The 20,456-nt window shown below is 35.9% G+C and overlaps 1 protein-coding gene across 1 annotated transcript in view; it reads left to right on the forward strand.

The window, feature by feature from the left end:
• itga3b (integrin, alpha 3b) overlaps nt 1-18,536 on the forward strand; it is a 62,098-nt gene extending 43,562 nt beyond the window's left edge. The window contains exons 15-26 of the mRNA XM_066666460.1: nt 1,179-1,347; nt 1,960-2,037; nt 3,861-3,937; nt 4,536-4,613; nt 4,901-5,003; nt 8,515-8,691; nt 12,427-12,537; nt 12,695-12,808; nt 13,267-13,365; nt 13,451-13,576; nt 15,929-16,102; nt 18,397-18,536. Of these exons, the coding sequence (XP_066522557.1) occupies nt 1,179-1,347; nt 1,960-2,037; nt 3,861-3,937; nt 4,536-4,613; nt 4,901-5,003; nt 8,515-8,691; nt 12,427-12,537; nt 12,695-12,808; nt 13,267-13,365; nt 13,451-13,576; nt 15,929-16,039 (1,243 nt within the window). The 3' untranslated portion in view covers nt 16,040-16,102; nt 18,397-18,536. The remainder of the gene's footprint in view (nt 1-1,178; nt 1,348-1,959; nt 2,038-3,860; nt 3,938-4,535; nt 4,614-4,900; nt 5,004-8,514; nt 8,692-12,426; nt 12,538-12,694; nt 12,809-13,266; nt 13,366-13,450; nt 13,577-15,928; nt 16,103-18,396) is intronic.
• Nucleotides 18,537-20,456: the final 1,920 nt, after the last annotated feature.

Raw genomic sequence — 20,456 nt, forward strand, 5'->3', positions numbered from 1 at the left:
TGAAATAAAAAAAATGTGTTTTTTAAATAATTAATCATAAGATTTTATTCATGCATGGAGGCATTTCTGTGGTACACAAACTTTTCATTTTCTACTCAAAATTTTACAAAACCGAAAGTTATCTTGCCTATGGAAAAATCTGACTGTTTTTAGATTTCTGCATAGCTTTTACCCTAACACTAATTTTAACATTATTTAACATGGTCTTATTAACACCTTTTACATGTGTTTGCTTCTGTATTGTGTTTTGTTTTGTTGTTTTCTGGTTGGACCTTGTCATGTGATCTTCTGGCACTTTTTTTCCCTTGGTCATGTGATAATCTTTCCCTAGTGTTGCTTGTCTTCATTATTACGTGTCCTTGATGTCTTTTTTATAGCCTCAGCCTGTTTATTTATGGTTGTCCATCATTTGGCCTGTTTGTTCAGCCTGGTTTTGCGTTTCTACTTTGTCCTCCAGGTTGCTCTGTTTCTGTTCAGTGTTTAGCTCTCTGTGTTTGTTCTAGCTATGTGTTTAGCCATCTAGCTGTCTGTTTAGCTGTCTGTCTCTGTCTATGTTTTAGTTTGGCTCTCTGTCCAGGTCTCTGGCATCTCCTGTCTTTGTGTTCTTGGTTTTCTTATTTGTGTATCTTCTCTGTGTCTGTTCTCCTGTTTCAATGAAATCTCCTGCACTTACCTCAATCTCTGCTCCTAGTCCCTTGACCATAATGTGACAAAACTAGGACACTAGAGCAAGTGGGTTGTTCAGCATATTTAACAAAGCTGTGACTGGAATAAACTATATTACATACAGCACCATTTTATCAATCAGACATTTATTTAGAAATGTATTTCTTTGTAAAGAAGCTATTCTCAGGAATGCCCTGTTATTTTATGGATTTAATATTCCCTTTAATTGATACATTGTAAAGGTATTTGAATGTAATAGTGTTAGAACCTTAACCTTCAAATATAATCTTGTTTGACCTCATCATGATCTCACAAGTGTTCTTTTGTAAATGAGTCTCTTGAATGTCATTTCAATACAGTGATTCAGTTTGGTATGAACAGAAAATACATATATGCATACACCCACCTGAACTGCCTGACCGGGCGTTGTAACAATTTAATACAAGATTTTAAAAGTAACAAATTGTAGTATTTGATTAATCTAAATGAAATATCTCTTCCTTGTTCTGCAGAAGTGGTGAAAGTCAGACTATAGAGTATAACAACAGTATTAAGAAGCTAGTTTTGCGGGTGGTGGTGACCAATCTCCCAGAGTCCAACAGAGTTGCTGAGGATGCCCACCAGGCTTTGCTCAACATCACCATCCCTCCAGTTCTGAAATACTCTGGCTGGCGTACACAGGTCACTAAACAGAGAGGGATAAGACTTGCATAGACATGAATACATATGAAACATTTTTAATGGCTGGCTAAACACTTATGTTATGGGCAAGAAGTCAAAACTTCGACCCTAAATTACAGCTCCTTAGAGCTCAGATTCTTGTTTGCAGAGGCAAAAGGGCAAGCAAAAAAAACTCAAATTTGAAATCCTTTCTCAAAGAAGCAGGTCTCTTCCCTAGTGTTATATTAAAATATGTTACTCTATTGTTAATAAATAGTCCAGCACTGATTTAATATTTCTACTAAATTTGATGTTGATGAGTTGCATATATTTATTATTATTTATAATATTACTATGATATATTAATGTACAGTAGAATTTATTTTTTATGTAAAACCAGAATTTGCATCACGTTTTTAACAAACAATTATCAGAACAAATGAAATAATGGTTATATGAAGGAGTTTTAATCATTGAGCCACCTGTGAATTACACATATAGACCACAAGGTAGCACCATTTCACAGCATTTAATATTGTTAGCTTTTTGGAATATCGCTTGCTGTGCAGAAATAATTAATCATTTTCATTTATCCATTTTATCCATGTCTTTAAAAAAAAAAAAAAAAAACAGATGGACCCAGATGTGGTCTGTAGACCCAACACGACTGTGATCTGTGAATTGGGCAATCCATTTAAGAGCAACAAGGAGGTAGGTGCACCTGGAGAAATAATACTTATTTTCTTTTTTGTGAACATATATTTTAAAGAAAATGATAATAAGAGAGATTTGTAGTTTGGGGGCAAAAAATTAAGAAACTTATCAAATGTGTGTACAAATTCCTAAATGCTCCTTCAGATGCTCCTTTTCTCATTCCTGACCCCTATTTAAGGATGTTCCTAGAATTTCATATTTCAGAAATGTTCGAAAAGTGTTGTTAATTTATGGCCACAGTTTGAACTTGTTTTCTCTGTTTTACAATGTTTATTGTTTCAGATATTTTTGCTTGTTTTAAATAAATGTAATGTATATTAAGGTCCCTGGGCACATATATTGATATAATGAATTATTATTATTTTTTTAAATAATACTAAATTTATGTGTTAAAATGTTTGTTAATATGACCATGGAAATGCACACAGCTTTGCAACTGAGAAACTGTTTTTTAGAATTTACTTTGAATTACAGTTGGGGTCTCACAGATATTTATGGTTTACTGAGGTTTTCATCTCATTAACTGAGTTACCAGCTCGTTTATGGATGCACAACATAACGCGATATGCAGGGATAGTTGTAATTAGTGACAGATTTTTTTGACACGAGGCTCAGAACAGGGGGCAGGTTTACTTGACTGTTTGCTGTGTTTTCTTAGTCATGGCTTGTTTTTTAGTACCTGCTCACTTGTGGTTATATTCGAGCTGAGTAGGGACTAAACCATGATGTGTAAACCTTGCAAAGCACTGATTAGGCAGAGAGATGTGTCACTCTACACACCATTGGTAACTCATAAAAATTATGGGGTAGCAGTCTTTAGCAGCAAAAGATTGGTGGCAGTTGAAAAAATCAAGCGAGAGTTGGATGGTGCAACAGGAAAGAAACAATTGTATTGATATGTCTGAACTGATGTGCAGCTAAGTAGTGTTCAGTCCCAAAAAACAAAAAGAACATGTAAATACATGAGTAAACTGGTATTGCTGCCATTGTTGTTTTACAAAGCCAGCTGTTCCCATTAGAGACTGTTTTATGATGTCACTGGTTAGTTAGGGAACATAATTGTGCCATAGCTTATATTAATGTTTGATTTTTAAGTTAATTAATTTAATACACTGTGAGGAGTGTGGTGTGTTCTCCTTGTGTCTGCGTGGGTTTCCTCCAGGTGCTCTGGTTTCCTCTCACAGTCCAAAAACACACGTTGGTAGGTGGATTGGCGACTCAAATTGTCCGTATGAATGTGTGAATGTGTGTGTGTCACCCTGTGAAGGACTGGCGCCCCCTCCAGGGTGTGTTCCCTTGCCTTGTACGGTAGGCTCCGGATCCACAGCAACCCTGAACTGGATAAGGGTTACAGACAATGAATGAATGAATGAATGAATGAATTTAATACACCCCATTTTATCTCCAGGAATTTTATTTTGTTGTTTTATTTTAAACAGTTGTATAGACTAGTAGTAAACAATAATTTACCACTACAGTACCATTTTTCTGAGATAGTATTGAAGAATGAACCAGATACTTGTAAATCCATAATACAGTAACATACATTTGAAAATGCTGTTGCGTTGTCCTAGTCCTGATTTGTGAATATTTTTACAGTTCTTATTGCATCTGTCTGTGGCCTGTAGACCGTAAGCAGGGAAAGTGAAACTAAGTGAAATAATATATTTATTTTTACAAATCAGCCTTAGTTTGAACCTAGTTCCATAACTATTGAAGTTATATGCTTTAGTACATGAGCATAATGTGTAATTTGGTGGATTTGGCATGGCAAAATATTTCTCTCTCTCTCTCTCTCTCTCTCTCTCTCTCTCTCTCAGGCTAGTTTCCAGATTATATTTGAGACTTATATTACACTTTACACAGAACAGATTGAGACACAGCTCCAGCTATCCACGTAAGTGTCTTACCACACTGTCTCAGGTTAAAACTAAATTATTGCATGCTTAGTGAAGAAGATCAAGTGTCAGATATCTTACAGGAAACAGGGATTTGAGTAAATTTCACATTTTTTAAGAAATTAAAAATTGCTTGGTAGGTAAATGTGACAACCTTATGGACAGCCCAAAGTAGAATTGGCAACTTAACTTAAACTTGAATAAAAACAAAGGAGCTCAATCTAACACAAATAACAAGTGGTAAACAGTAGGCAAAAATCATGAACAAAGCAAACTAAGGTCTAAACACTAAGAAATTAAGTACATACAGGAAAAGACACAAAGCTAGAGCAGGCAATTTGAAGAAAGTATATACATACAGTTGATAGTAAATAATTATTTATTCAGTAATGTTCAATATATTGGTAAAAAAAAATTTGCTCCTTTGACACCCACCTATAAATACACATGAATACAAATCATATTTGTATGTATTTTTGAGAAATTCTAAACTAAATTAAAAAAAAACAATGAAGCTTGCTTGCATTATTTCTTCAGCACTTGCATTAATTTTGTTTACAATTGTGTGTGTGTATGTGTGTGTGTGTGTGTGTCCAGTTTGAGTGAACAGAATGATCTGTATCCTGTGTCCATCCTCCTCAAAGTGCAGAACAAAATCCTCACCACATTCTCAGTGTAGGTACTTTATTGAAATAAAAATATGTAAAACATTAAAGGAATTACATGAATTACATTACTTGAATTTAATCCTCAGTGCTAGTAAAATTATACATTGTAAAGAAACACTGTATTTATCATGTATGTAATTTGTCATGGACACAAGTTTTTTAAAAAACATAAAAAAAAGTTTATATATATTTTTATTGATGTGCCACAAAGAGATAATTCCCACTGTTACAAGATCAGTTTTCTGGCTCTTTTCCACTTTACAGTTTTCACTGATCACTCTCATTCACCTGCAGGGACTTTCCTGTTGTGAACACCTTATTCAGCGGGAAGGTTGTGGGTGAATCTGCGATGAAACTCACTAGTGACATAGGCAGTCTGGTGGAGTTTGTCTTTAAGGTGAGGACATTTTTTCATGGTAATATTAACATCTCTGCAAATAGAGCCAGCCCTAGCCTGAAGGTAAGGGAAGCAGGTTTGATCCCTATGACCGGCAGGACATTTGAAGCCTGAAGAAACAGAACTGTCCTCCTCCCTCAATCCACAACCGAGTTGCCATAAACCCCAACTTCTGCTCAGGTGCCGAGATGGCTGCCCGCAACTCTGACTGTGTGTTCACTGCCCCTAGTGCACTGACACCTCTAATGGAATGATTTTATGTGGCCTAACATTGTTAAACCAACAAAAGAATACATAACAAACAAATAAATTGTTGTCAACAATTTCAAAAACAGAATATCATTGTTTTTAAAGTGATCAACATACTTTGACTGTCATTGTACACTATACAATGATTTTTTTTTCTCAGTGCTTAAATAATCCATGGCAGTAAACACACACTAGCACACTAGCCACACTGAGAATACACATAGTACCCGGAGTAGTGAGCAAACACAGACCTGAAGTGGCAGGTTAGGTGCTTTGCTCAAGCTGTGAATTAAGGAGAGGAGGCAGTAGCTGTTTCTCAATACCTAAAACACATAGAATGGACTCATGCTCTATAAGAGAATGTTTTGAGAAACCACCTCCCACCTGATGGTGCAGTGAATGATGGGAACATATTTTCACAGTGGAAAATGACGTCAAGCAAGAACACGAGAACATAAAAACACACAATAACACACAGAGAAACAGCCCTTTTACTTCTGACTTCAATTTCCTGCCAGTTGTGGGGATTGAACCTGTGGCCTTCCAGTCTGGTTAACCATTTGTTATTCAAGATAGATACCTGCCTATATTGGATTTTGCTATTCTGTTTTTTTCAGTGCCTCTCTCAGTGCCATTTAAACAGTAATTATGTGACATAGCTATTTTCAATATTTTGTTTTCTTTTCTAAAGACCCATGGCTACTCAGTTATGAGGTTTAAATGCTCACTTGAGGTTTAAATGCTAAGAGGTGTTTGATATTTTTTGAAATTTGCCATGTTTTTACCGAAATTTTACCAAGCACCTGTTATTATTATTATATTTTTTTACATATTTCTCAATGTATAGCCTTCAAAACATATTCTAATATCAGATATCTTTGCAGAAATTGTTAGTCTGGGGTGTCTGTTAGTTGAATACACGAGCATTGTTGATGATAATTTATTACATGGCATATTAATGTGACAAAAATAAATTTGTAGCAGACATAAATATGTGTGGACATATTTTTCTTGATATTCTAAGCTCTATGACTGATAAAGCTCTGACAGTCACAGCAGGCCCAGACTTTCAGGAATTTAATTGAGGGCCAATATGGACAATATCTCAACAATAAAAAATTGATTTGGTACATTGGAAATTTACTCAGCTTCTTATAAGCGTAACAATTCTTATTATTATAATAATTTTTTAAAAATATGATTAAATAATACTTGTTTATTAGAATACACACAGTGAAAAATTGTTTAAGCTGTTTAGTTATATTTGGTGATCTATATGATGTGAAACCTCATACAAAAACACTATACATAATTAATAGGAATAAAAATAAAAAGAACAGCATGTATTTGCGGAATGACTCGTTTTTTTCTGTCTGGAGGCAGCATGGGTTGATGTCATGTGACTCAAAACAAAACTGAAATTAAACACCATGCAATTTGAAGGAGCGCCTTGTTTTTTTTTAGGTGTTTTAGGTGTTTTTCACACTGGATTACTCCCAGAGGCTTCCCAACACTGCGATGAGAGTGCAATTTTTAGAAACTGTAATATCTAATTTTTCTAATGATATGCAGAGTACAGCTACAACTTGAGGCATTGATAAAATTAAATTAAAAAGTTAAAAAACTGAGAATGTACGTTTTTTCCCCACAAACTGCGGTATTCGGGTCCTAACCTTTAAAATCTACAAAATATTACCAACCAAAGAATGTTTTCCATTTATAAATATTATGTTCTGTTCTTTCATTTGCAAGTTTTTATTATTCAGTTATAATTATGCCTTTTGCTTTCTAAAAATGTTTCTATGCAGATTTCCTGCATTCCTTCTGCTGTTAATGAAGGTAAAATAGTATTGTTCACTAGATAAAATGACTGGAGTAAATGTTTCATAGTTTAAAAATGCAGTGAAAACTATTTAAATAAAATGTACAAATCATAAAATACATATTATAATATTCTCATAGAACATAACCATTAAAAAATTACCTATAATAAAAGTAATAATTAAATTAAATTTAATAATATTAAAATTAATATTAATAATCACCTATTAATAAAATAGATTGCATTAACCTATAAATATGTAAGTCATTTTTAAAGCTTATGAATGATTTGCTTGTTTAACATTACTGAAATATAATTTGGCTGTAATATGAATCATATGAACTCCACAAGGATATTACTTGATGTTAGCCCATTAGCATTTCCAGTAGCATTGAGCATACAATAGAAACATATAAATGACATTGCATATCTCATTATCCATATTAATTCAAAGGGGATATGAAAAAGAAAATTTCAGAATGTACAAGTCGGTGCTTAATTCCTAACTTTCCAAACATTACAGCTTTGCTTTACATCTCGTGTACACCATAGAAAACAGTCCAACCTGCAGTGTAACTCTAGTGCATTAAATCTACCATAGCAACTTTAAACAGGGACATGGGAAGGTATTTTAACTAGGTGGGGTGCTGAAATTGTCTGAGTCATATGACACATACGTTATAACATCAGGTAAAAAGTCAAATTTTTTTTTTATCAATTTTTCCATTAATCCATTAATATTTTGAACATTAAAAGCCACATCTACAATTACGGGCAACAACTGCTGTAGCTGGTTTATTTAAATAAACTCAACGTCTTTCAAGGTGAAACAGCATGTTTAAGGGGAAAAAAACTGTTGTTTGTATGTGGCTGAAGGTTTATTTGCCTGTAAGGTTTTATTCACTGTTTAAATTACCACAAAAAATCATTTGAAACTTGTTTAGTTTTGTAGCGAATTTGGTTGGTGTTTACTTTCATGTAGTTTGTGGTCTCCAGAATTAAGAGACAGTTCCACCTTAAGTAGTCAAAAACAGCAAAAATAAGTCAACATACGTACCTATGGAGCAGGAATATAGTAATATTCTCATCTCTGTTCGTGCTTTTCAAAGTCTGGAAGTCCCTTCACTGTTTAAGAATCTCCAGATGCCATTTCTTTGTCATTAGCAGAGAGGCCATCTGTTAATTTACAGTGGGTTACTTTCTCAAAATATTATTTTATTCTCAAATTCTCAAAAAACAACTGACCCTAAAATATTGTCATACAGTTTTGGAGAACACACACACCCCACAGATTCATAAAAATGAACTGCATAACTGACTATGGCTGTTAACTGACTAATGGCAGTTACAGAAAACTGATATTACTCAGGCCTTCTGATAGATGCCTTATAAACAAGTATTTGTTGGTAAATTAAGCTTCTGCTTTGACATGACTTGCAGGTGAGTGTGGAGGGAGAACCTCTAGGAGAGTTGGGAACTCTGGTGGTAAATTTTGAGTGGCCATTTGAGGTAGCCAATGGGAAATGGCTGCTGTATTTAACAGAGATTTTGTTACGAGGGACCTCCGATCCTCACTGTGTTCCTACAGGGAGTGTCGTCAACCCACTCAACCTCACAGTGAGTACATAATATTTCTGTCTACATTGTAACTTTAGGAAAAATAACCAATATGATGGAGAAAATAAATTAATCTAAATGACTGTTCCTTACACTGGAGCCCTATATTACCGAAGTGCTGAATGGCACAATGACAAATTTAATTTTAAAGTATGGTCCTGAGACTAAGTTCATCATTTTCTTCTGTGTCTTATATACACTAAATACTGTTGAACAAATATTTGTAGCATCACTTGTACAATTTATGCCATCAAAAGCATAAAAACTAAATTAATCCATTCATTATCTATAACTGCTTATCCAGTTCAGGGTCACGGTAGGTCCATAGCCTACCTGGAATCACTGGGCGCGAGGTGGGCTCACACCCTGTAGAGGACCCCAGTCCTTCACAGGGTGTGAAAACAAAATTTCCTTCCTCATTTTTTTTTCCTTTTAATGAAGTGAGCCTGATGGTTAAGAAAAAAGTATTTTTAATGGCTTACCCTTAGCATTGTGTATCTGCTTTGACCAGAAGATGAAGGCAGATTTATTTTCAGTTACCCCTCAGGGATTCATTGAAACGAGAGAAAAGAGAAATCTGAGGATCTAGGTCAGGGGGTGTCCAAAGTCAAATGTGGCCCGCTGTAAGATTTGAATTGGCCTGTGACTTCACTTTAAAGAATACATTTAGTGTATTCTTATTAGTGGCCTGTTGGCACTTGGCAGGTTTTTCTTTCACCTGGTGGTGGCAGCAGTGCGCTAATGTAAAGGATATTGCCCACTGTGTTCAAAAACATATCTCTGCAGGCCGGAGGCCCGCAAGTGGGCGGAAACCAGCAAGTGGGAGGGGCGTACGCAGCAAGTGGATAGAAACCAGCAAGTGGGGGAATTGTGGGAAGGCGAATGTAGGAAATGCAGCCTTTGTGATTTGAAAAAAAGGACATAGTTTCTCTCCAACAGAACTAGGTACCCTCTACTAGTTGTAGTTTAAAATATTACGTTTCAGTGAAAATGAAATACATAGCACTTCTGATATTTTAATTATATATTTTTGGTAATCTGATTATGGGGTGAACTGCAGACTTATGAAATCCATTAAGTCTCATGTCTACAATCATTATTTTAATTTGATTACAGAACTATAGGACTGTATTATTTGTTTTGTACTCAGCACAGTATTGGATTATAATCAGTTTAAATGTGTAAACCCTTAAGTAACACTTATGGCCCACTATTGAAATAAATATTTAAAGCAGCTCCTTTCCGTTAATGGACATGGGAGAAATGGTGCTAATAATTTGCAAATAATCATAATATTCCGCAAACCTACCATGAGCACTCAGTCATAGTGGGTGTATGTAACAATAGAGTCAGTGCATGTAGCTACAAGTGAGGTGAACTTAATAAGATGGAAATTCACTGTAATGTAGTTATGGTTTAATGAATTCCAAGATAGTGGTGCAATCTTTCAGGAAATGTGGCTCAACTTAAAATTACGAATATAAACAGACATTCAGAGAAGTTCACTGTACTTCATTTAGTTCCTTTGTGTGGTTTTAAATGATTCTTTATAGAAGTATGTCCTTGTTGTAGAGTATTATGTATTACTCTTTGTGTTCATATGATCACATATGCTTTGATTTGGCATCAGAACCAGGTCCTGGAACATCCTACTCAGAAAATTAGTTGAATCAAGTTTGTTTGAACAGGTAGAATAGGATCAGAATTGGATAACACTGGCTTAGACTGTCAGAAAGCCTCCCTTTATTATTACCTGGATTGTGCATGTGAATTTGTAGAAGGACTATCATTCATTCATTCATTGTCTAAAACTGCTTATCTAATTCAACTCCTCACAGACCGTCACATGGAGTGTGGCTCAAACCCACAACCTGGAGCTGTGTGACTGCAACACACTACCTGCTGCACCACCGTGCCGCCCGAAGGGCTATCAATTTACTTTTATATAGTTCATTTATTCAGTTTAATTTATTTCAGAAATACACCATATGTACAAATATTTGAGGACAAATTTGTAATGAATGTATTCTACATTAAGTTGCAACCGTTACTAACACAGATGTGCAAATGTGCACACACTGCTTCTCTAATTCCTGTAGAGAAATACTGACAATAGAACTGGATTCTCTGGAGTAGAGAAACATGAACCTAATGCCAGGCGAAGAATATATAGCACCCCAGCACTGAGCTGTGCTGATGAACCCATATTTACTGTCATGTCTTTTGTTAGGAAATGAGTAGTAGCCTCTATGTAAGAAAACATTATCATTCTCAGTACGTGGTCTCAGTTAAATGGTTATTCTCTTTATTTATTGCAAGAATTTCACATATTAACCCAACCACAAACAAGTCTGTAAATCACATAATGCTGAAAATGTACTCCATATAATGTACTCAATGTTTACAAGGTATAATATTAACACTGAAAACAAACAGTTATTACATGGTCACCAGGCATACAGCTGTACTACAAAATAAACAATAATCTAACACAATATCCCAAAGAACTCACTGACACTCTCTTACACTTCCAAACAATGCTCAAACAGAGCAATTTGAGATGCATTAGTTATAGAAATCTGTTAGAAGAAAGAAAATAACTAGGATACCTATTTTGTGCAGGGCATTTTACGCAAAGCAGGACGTCACAGTTAAACAGACAGCCTAGGTTTCTAAACGTATCAGACTATACACACTGTCTGAACTGTGGTGTATAAGGGGCCCTGCAGTCTAGTATCTGTGCCTTAAGAATTGAGGTGAGGGGCCAGCTAGAGTCCAGTTTACATGCCTTAAATATTCTGGGGTGAGGGGCATGGCGTAACCACAAACATCGCATTGTACCCGAGACCCTGCTCATCAACACAAGCTTTTAGAAACAGCTCCATATCAGCCCTGTTTTCAAAAACAAATAAAAAGGGTTCTTTAGCCCCTGGGTTGTCTCCAGAGCCTTTACGACAACTACATATCTCAAAGCCAGCGACGTGCTTGAGTCGTGCTTAAAATGTTCTTCCGCGCTCAGTTGGAGCTGTACGGCCCACTTGGAGTTGTACCACCCACTTGGAGCTGTACGGCCCACTTGGACCTGTACCACCCATTTTGAGCTGTACCTCCCACTTGGAGCTGCCTCTGGCCTGCAGAGATACCCTTCTCACTGTGTTAATGAACTAAGCTAATCTTAAACGGCATTCATTTCTCAGGGCCAGTAAAGTAATTAACAGAACATTTGGTGATGGCTTGAGGAAAAACCCCTGCAAAGTTCACAGTTTCCTCCAGGTGACTGTCTGTGAGGAGTGTGGTGTGTTCTCCGTGTCCGCGTGGTTTTCCTCCGGGTGTTCCGGGTTCCTCCCACAGTCCAAAATAAAAATATATATTTTTTTATCACTCAGGCTCACATCACTAGTAAGAAAAAGAACCTGATAAAAGGAAAAAATAAACTTTATGCTTTTGATGGCAAAAGTTATACAAGTGATGCTAGGAATATATTTTCAGCTGTTTTTGTCATGTATAGAAGTAAAAAATAAATAACATGGAACTTAGCCTCAGGAGCATACTTTAAAAAAAAATTGACCGTGCACTTCCATAATTTCTCCATATCTGTGAAAAAAAATAATTCTTGTTTCTCTCCAATCATTCATTTAGGCTTGAGTTTTCTTGTACTGTGTAATATTTGTAATAACTGATAAATAATATATTTTTCATCAGTTAAATATATATATCCCCTTTCTTGGTAATCAGCTGTCAGACAAGGAATCTATGAGGAAAAAACGAGAAATAGACAACAATCTCCCATTTACAGACTTGACAAGGGCACCCATCTCCTCTACTCGCAAAGAAACGCACTTACTGGTACCCCACATTCACATTTAACTCACATGCTTATTTGTTGCATAGAAGCTGTATTTTGAATACACTGAAAACAAGAGTTATCCTCTGTGTAATCGTAGTCTACAGTAAGGAAAATTTTGGCATGAAAAGCGCTAACAGTTTTGTTCTTGGTGTTTAGGATTGCTCAATGCATACAGCTCGCTGTGTGGTGTTCTCCTGCCCACTGAGAAACATGTCAAACAAAGCCACGGTCATCCTCCGGGCTAGGGTCTGGAACAGCACCATGATGGAGGTGACTGTTAAGAGCTGTGTCTCTCTGTTATTTTGAAAATTTTACATATGTAGAATATGTAGTCAGCTGAGGTTTGTTTGGTAAAATTTGTTCTTTTTTTTTTTCTTATTTTTTTGGTGGGTGGGTTCCCATTTTGGGTTTTGGTGTCTCTCAATATTTGTTCCTCATGCTCTGAGGGAGCCGCTGTCACATCAGCTTAGTAACTAAGCGCTGGAACCCTGAATTCTGTAAAGCTGCGTTGAGACAATGCCAGTTGTAAAAAAGTGGTCTATAAATAAAACTGAATTTAATTACATTAAATAGGCTCACTAATTACAATAGTGTTTTTTGCATAAAATACTTAAATAAACTTTTTGGGAAAAGAACAATATCTTATAAAGGAACACTATGTAATATTTTTTTTACCAAAAAATCAGCACTCTTTTTCCCCAGCTAATTGATTGAACATTTTTCCTCAGGACTTTTCAAACTCCATTCGAGTTACAGTTAAAGGACAAGCCAATTTGACACTGATGACAGATAAACCTGCAATTAAAATGGACAATGTATACACAGAGGTCAGTGAGTCATCGACCAAAAATGACAGATATGTGTATCAAGATATGAAGCCATTAATCTGTTTGACTTTCTATTTCTCTGTAGTTTACGGTCAACATTGATCCTGTATCAGGAGAAGAAACTCCTTATAATGCTCCTTTGTGGATCTACACTGTAGCAGGTGTAGCAGGAATCCTCTTACTAGGCCTCATCACCCTCATACTTTGGAAGGTACATTACATACATATTATTTTCATATGCTTTCATATATTAAACTTTAAAACCAAAGCAGGACTTATACAACAATTTTGACTGAATTGACACATTGTATCAATATATATATAAATTGTTTCCCTATTAATGTTCCTCCTTTGTTATATTATATACACCATATGCCCAAAGGTTTGTAGACACCCATTATAATGAGTGAAGTATTTGTTACTTAATGTTTACATACTAAAGGCGCTGTCTGTATACATCAGTATAAAAATACTGATCAATAGAACAGCAGCACATTAGCCAAATTTCACCAAGCCACATTCCAGACATGAGCTGAAGGACTATGAAGCCCCCAGCAATTGTTGTGTATCATTGGAATTATGTTCCCATATACAGGGGTTAGACAATGAAAGTGAAACACCTGTCATTTTAGTGTGGGAGGTTTCATGGCTAAATTGGAGCAGCCTGGTGGCCAATCTTCATTAATTGCACATTGAACCAGTAAGACCATGTGCATCCAATAGTTCAAACATTGTATCCTGAAGGCGGTGCCGTGTATCAGGACGACAATGCACCAATACACACAGCAAGACTGGTGAAAGATTGGTTTGATGAACATGAAAGTGAAGTTGAACATCTCCCATGGCCTGCACAGTCACCAGATCTAAATATTATTGAGCCACTTTGGGGTGTTTTGGAGGAGCGAGTCAGGAAACGTTTTCCTCCACCAGCATCACATAGTGACCTGGCCACTATCCTGCAAGAAGAATGGCTTAAAATCCCTCTGACCACTGTGCAGGACTTGTATATGTCATTCCCAAGACGAATTGACGCTGTATTGGCCGCAAAAGGAGGCCCTACACCATACTAATAAATTATTGTGGTCTAAAACCAGGTGTTTCACTTACATTGTCCAACCCTTGTATATGGGACCATTTGACGTGGTGTTTATGATCCAGAAATAATCATCGTCAGTGCCTGAACATGCTATTTTTAATGTGGCTGAAAGCCATGAAATTACCACCCCATATATTTCCAAAATATAGTGAAAAAGAGTAATAACTACTGGAAAGGGGATCCAACACAGAAGGAAAACTGTGTGGAAAAGTATCCACAAACATTTTGGCTACACAGTATATTTTTATAAACACTCATTGTCAGAAAAATAGTTGCACCCAAAAGGAAACAGACAGGAATGAAAACTTGTGGGTAGGTTTGACATTTCACACTTGGCCACACATGACATTGCATGTGCTTTCCATTCTGACTCATGCTGTTGTGTTGGTAGCATCTTTTGCAAGTATGCCTTTTGCAAGTTTGAAAGTAGTCTTGCAGTTATTACCATAGCATGCTGTTGGTGGCAGTGAATAGAAGAAAGCTTGCACCAGTGAGAAAAAATATCTGGGAGACCTACACATACCACAGAGATGGAGAACCAACACGAGCAAAGGGACCCAGCAGCCATGACTGCGGAAATTCAGTGAGCAGTGATGCCCTTTGAATCATCGTGTTAGTTGCTGCAGCACTGGTAGACTACATTACGGTGACTACTCTTAACAGAATGTAGACATCGACAAAGATTGCAATGGTGTTGGGCTGGGCCGTCATGTCAACTGTCAAGTCACTCAAAATGGCAGTGGGTCATCTTTAGTGACGAGTCCCACTTCCGTCTTAGTGGAGACAACCAACAAATCCGTGTGCGGAGGCACTGTGGTCAGCATCAAGGTAAATGGTTTGTTATCACATGTCACATGTCCAAAAGGCCTGGTGTCATGGTGTGGTGTGCAATTTTGTGCAATGCCAGGTCACATTTGGTCTTCATTATAGTCTTGTAACCTGTGATTCTACTAGTTCTGAACGCACACTCTTGTATGTATTGCAATGTCACATATTCTTCTGGGTGCAACTTTTTTATTTTTAATGAGTGTATGTTCACATTAAGAATACAGCTGCAGAATTCTACAGCAGCTGCAGAAGCAACATTTGTCTTGTCTTTCTTAAATAGTGGATACGTTCTGTCCACAGAGCCACTTTTTGCTTCATATATGGGGTGGCGGATTCATCTCAATTTGAAATTTATGCAGACTTGTGTAAAAAAAACTAAAACATCTTCAAGGAATTTGCTGCAAAAGCAAACTAGTTTGGAATTGTTAACTGGTAAGAAACACCAGCTCTGACAACGAAGACAATAAAATAGTATTCTTTCTGTAAAAATGGAAAGAAACAAATGGGAAATCTATTTCTTGGTAACTTTATCTTTTAAAAGATCACTGTTTTGCCATTTTGTTCTTGGCCTGTGTAAATGAACAGGGGTGTGAAAGCCCTACAAAAGTTTTTTTTAATTAACACCTTCCCTTTCGGCAGTGTGGTTTCTTTAAGCGTGCGAGTCGCAGGGAGATGTATGAGGCCAAGGCTCTAAAAGCTGAAATGAAGATACAGCCATCTGAGACTGAGAAGTTGACAGAGGACTACTGAGTCTACGGGAGTGGGGAGTGGAGGGACCTATATGGCCCTCAGCTCCCCTGTTGTTACCCCTCGGTAATAAAGCACTGTGGATCCTCTACTGAGCTTCTTTTCCTTTTTCTGAGTTCCCGTCTTTTTTCCTCTTTCTGTAACAAGTTTTTCAGCAGCTGCCTTGAATCAAATCATGGCGTCACTTTCCTGTTCTCTTTCCCCTTTTTCTCATCTAAGGTGTTTGGCTACTAAATGTGCCGTCACACTGCACTAACTCCTCACCATTTTCTTTGCTGTGATGTAGCAAAACAAGAAACATTTGGGCAGATTTTTTTATAGGTTCAGTTTCGAATGGCTTAGTTTAGTGGCTTATGTTGACTGACCCTGTGTTCGTAACTGCTGGTGACAAAGGGACAGGTGGCCTTCTCTCAAGAAATGAGTGGCTACCTGTCAGATTTGTGTGCTAATATGAACATAGGATCATTCAGCCAAAGGTTCGTTTTAGCAATCTACAAGGCACTGCTGCCCCAGTTTTGTCTTAAACAAATGTCATTCTGACTGTCAACAAATCAGTGATACGTACAACAAAAAAACATTACATCTTATGAATTACATCTTAAAAGTGACTTTCAGGATTGTAATAAAAAAAGTTTTAATCAAATTTACCTCCAGTCTGTTTGCATGCTAGGTCTAGACCTGCTAGATAGGTCTAGTGGGCCTCATTCATGAAACGCGAGCAGAACGAATTTGTGCGTAAATTGTTCATAAATCACATTTTTCGTAAATATCTGGATTAATCAAAATGTTCATAAGTATGATTCTGAAAACGTGCAAAGTGTGATTTTTTCCCACCTCATTCAAAAACGCTCACTGTCACATTTGGAACCTTAAAAAGGTTTGCTCTTGCACATTCACATTTTAAGTCGTTTGAGAAGGTACTGATTCACACATTTACAACATTTTATTTACAAATGCAAATCTTTTCTACACATTTAAAAATTATTTCTAAACAAATATTTTTTTTTTACGTTTATGAATTTAAATTATTATTGTTGTTGTTTTAAATTTGTGCATTCCAATACATTTGTGGACTTTTGTTTTACGTGTCTGTAGTTGCTCAAACGCAGTTACAAAGTCTGTTACATTTGTGAGTATTGTTTTACAAACTCAAAATCTTTTTGACCCTTTTTTGACTCCATATAACTCATCAAAGCATCATCCCAAGAATTTTAAGCTATGTCCAAAGACAGACGTTGAAAAGACGAGTGTCAGACGTATTTTGGAGGTCCATTGATGTTCTTAATTGTTCATCACTTAAGTGACTTATTAAGATGGATTTTGAATGTCCATTGATGTTTAAAATATGTCCTTGACAGACTGACTATTTTTAGACCTATTTTTAACGTCCAGTGACGTTCCTTGTTTACTGGGACACGTATTTATCCCTATATGAGAGACTACAGAGAGAGTCAAATGGGCCAAAATTCAAGGAGCTCATATAAAAAATAAACAGCATTATCTTCCGTGCAGCTTCTTTTTGTTCAGATTTTTAAGGTGTTTACACAGCATTCATGAATTTGTTTGAAAATTTTTGGGAAGCTCAGTTTCTTCATACGTTACGTGCAATTTGCTCCTGTTTTTTTTACGAATGTTTCATGAATGAGGCCCACAGAGTTTGGGACCATAAAAAAAACAACTTCAGTTCCCGACAATTGTAGATGTTCCCTTTAAATGGTGCAGATGTTATATTCTGGTGACTTGTAACTCTTATAACTTTTGAACTTTAGAACGGAAAATTTAAATAACCTGATGGATAAGACGCATGTGTTGAAAAGTGTTCTCTGTTCATTAATATACAAAAATTGTATCTGATTTTTAGCTATGTATAGAATTTAATTATAATATTTTTAATAATCTTAAAAAAAGGAATAGCTATAAAGTAGATGATTTGTATTATTAGACGTTTTGTGTACATGCCCAAGAGACAAACTTGATGTGATATTGGTGGCTTGTAGATGGCTTATTCAAGCACAAACCGAGGAGCAAGATTTAGTTCTTGTTAGCAACATTTTTATAATTATTATTATTATTATTATATTCTGGACCAATAGATATGCCTAAAAATTGCTTGGATTAAAAATCTCTGTATTTCAACTGTCGTTAAAAGTTCTGTTTTTTCTACTCCTTGAAAATTAGAGAAAATTGGATATGTAATATTTGATTGTCAGTTATGATTTGTATAAACCTCTTTTATTTTACTGTTTAATTCCAGGTCCCGGCACTGAGAACTAACTCTCCTGTGCAAAGTTATTGATTTCTTTGGTTCTGTTGTAATTCTTTTTAACTGTCATCTCTCTCTCTCTCTCTCTCTCTCTCAGTGTGGCTTCTTTAAAAGAGCTGTCTACTACAAGGTCATGTCTAAGTACCACGGTGTGAAGGTACCAAAAGAGGAACGGTATAAGTTTAACCTGGCTCTTCATCCCGAGTACGAGCTCAACAAAAAACTCTGGGTCACCAACTGGACAGAAATGCAGGAATATTACTACTGAATACGACTGGAAGGAGCATTTCTCCTATGTGCCACCTAAAATTTCTTAGACTTTAAGACTTTGCTCAGAAAACTTGACACTGAATGACTTTGTTTTTAGAGCAATATCATGTCGGCTTTGTTGCAGGACCACCACTCACCTGCTGTTCTGAAGGGTGAAAGTATTGCATCATTCACTGAGACATATATATTGCTTGTGATTTATAGAATTCTTTTCCCAATTTTTCTAGTCGGAAAACTGAAAGTATTGCAGAAGAATAATAACTTCTACATGGATGTATATTTTCTTGGGCAGAATTTGTGCTTTATGATCCCAAAAAAAGAATCATATTTAGTTTAGTGCTTGTTTTGCAAAGGTATTTAAAAACAGCTCAAATACAAAGCTCAAAAATGTGTCCCCTCTGTAGAAAATCAAAGACATATATGGAGTCAAACATTTGGAGCTATGAGGTCATTTTAAGACAAATCCACTCTAAATACACTACCCACTCGCCACAAATTTTAAATGATTATAAACACTTGAATGTGTAGTTTTTGGCAATGTATGACACACTGTTATCTTTATAAACAAATCTGCAATCACTGTGCATTTTCACAGGAAGTGCCCTTTTCTAGGTTTAAATGGAGTATGCAGTCCATGGCATTGTTGTTCACACTGTTATTTCACAAAGGGAAATTTATTATCAAGTGAACAGTGATCTCAAATCTGGTCAATTTAATCTAACATTTTTGTTAAATACTAAATATTTATAATTTTAAGTTAATTTCTAAAATGAAAAACGATGACTCTATATAACAATGCATTATTGTGACAATGTTTTGCATGTTTTCAAGGAACACAAGGAAATGTTTTGTATTCTGCACTCTCCTAAAATCAAAAGAGGAGTAGGAGGGACAGGGTGGATTCGTTTCCTCCTACACGTTACGTAGTGCAGTTTCAGCAGTGCTGAGCTTGGCGTATCAATGTCAGAGAATATATTCTCTCTATTACAGCTCATTGAGGAATTACAATGACTTTGAAGCTGTAATTTTAAAGTACAAAAATTAAAAGTAGTAAAAAGTAGTACCTAGTGTTCCTTGAAAATGATTATATTGATAAACTTCTGATGAGAAATATCATAAGTTGAGAAGACTTCCCTTGCTTAGATGTCATTTACTGCATTGCAATATGATACATAGCTAAACACAGTACAAGCAGCAATCGAAAGAAAAGATTTACAATATTAATGGATTTCATCTCTTTGGCCGTTTATTATAAACAGTTTGCTGATTATGTTGTAGGTAGATTTTGTTCAAAAACCATGTACCTCCAAATGGTATATTATAAATAGAGGGAAAATATCCTATATATCACCAATTAAAAAGAAATACTATTCCAAGCACTTTTGGACCATTTCTATTGGTCCGTTCATTGTGAAATTTAAACACAGACAAGCTGTTTTTCTCAGATCATGCCAAGAACACAAATTTTAGACCATGTTTTTGTCCGGTGTATGAATGTTTTTTGTTTTATCGTGCTGCCATACCTTTCCAATTAAAAACCACTATGGACATTAGATCCGGAGCAGGAATCGGGACATTCATTTAGCAGTAAATGGGTCATTCATAGTGTGAGAATGCTTATTCAAAGTTGAAATGATGATGGGGTGTTTTTTTTTCCCCCATATAAATCTAGATATTAAAATGTTTTTTACGTAAAACAAATGTCATTTTTACATCTATTTTGGTAGACATCAATTTTATATTGAGCATATTACACATATACCGTGCTTTGTATAGGATTATGGAAATGCATATAGAATAAATTGTAAGGAAAAGTTGGAAATGTTCTTTAATACTCCAAGGTAACTGAGTAACTAGATTCCTTTGCTCACTAAAATAAGTAATAGT

The sequence above is a fragment of the Hoplias malabaricus genome, chromosome 3 (assembly GCF_029633855.1).
Source record: "Hoplias malabaricus isolate fHopMal1 chromosome 3, fHopMal1.hap1, whole genome shotgun sequence".
Classification (NCBI taxonomy): domain Eukaryota; kingdom Metazoa; phylum Chordata; class Actinopteri; order Characiformes; family Erythrinidae; genus Hoplias; species Hoplias malabaricus.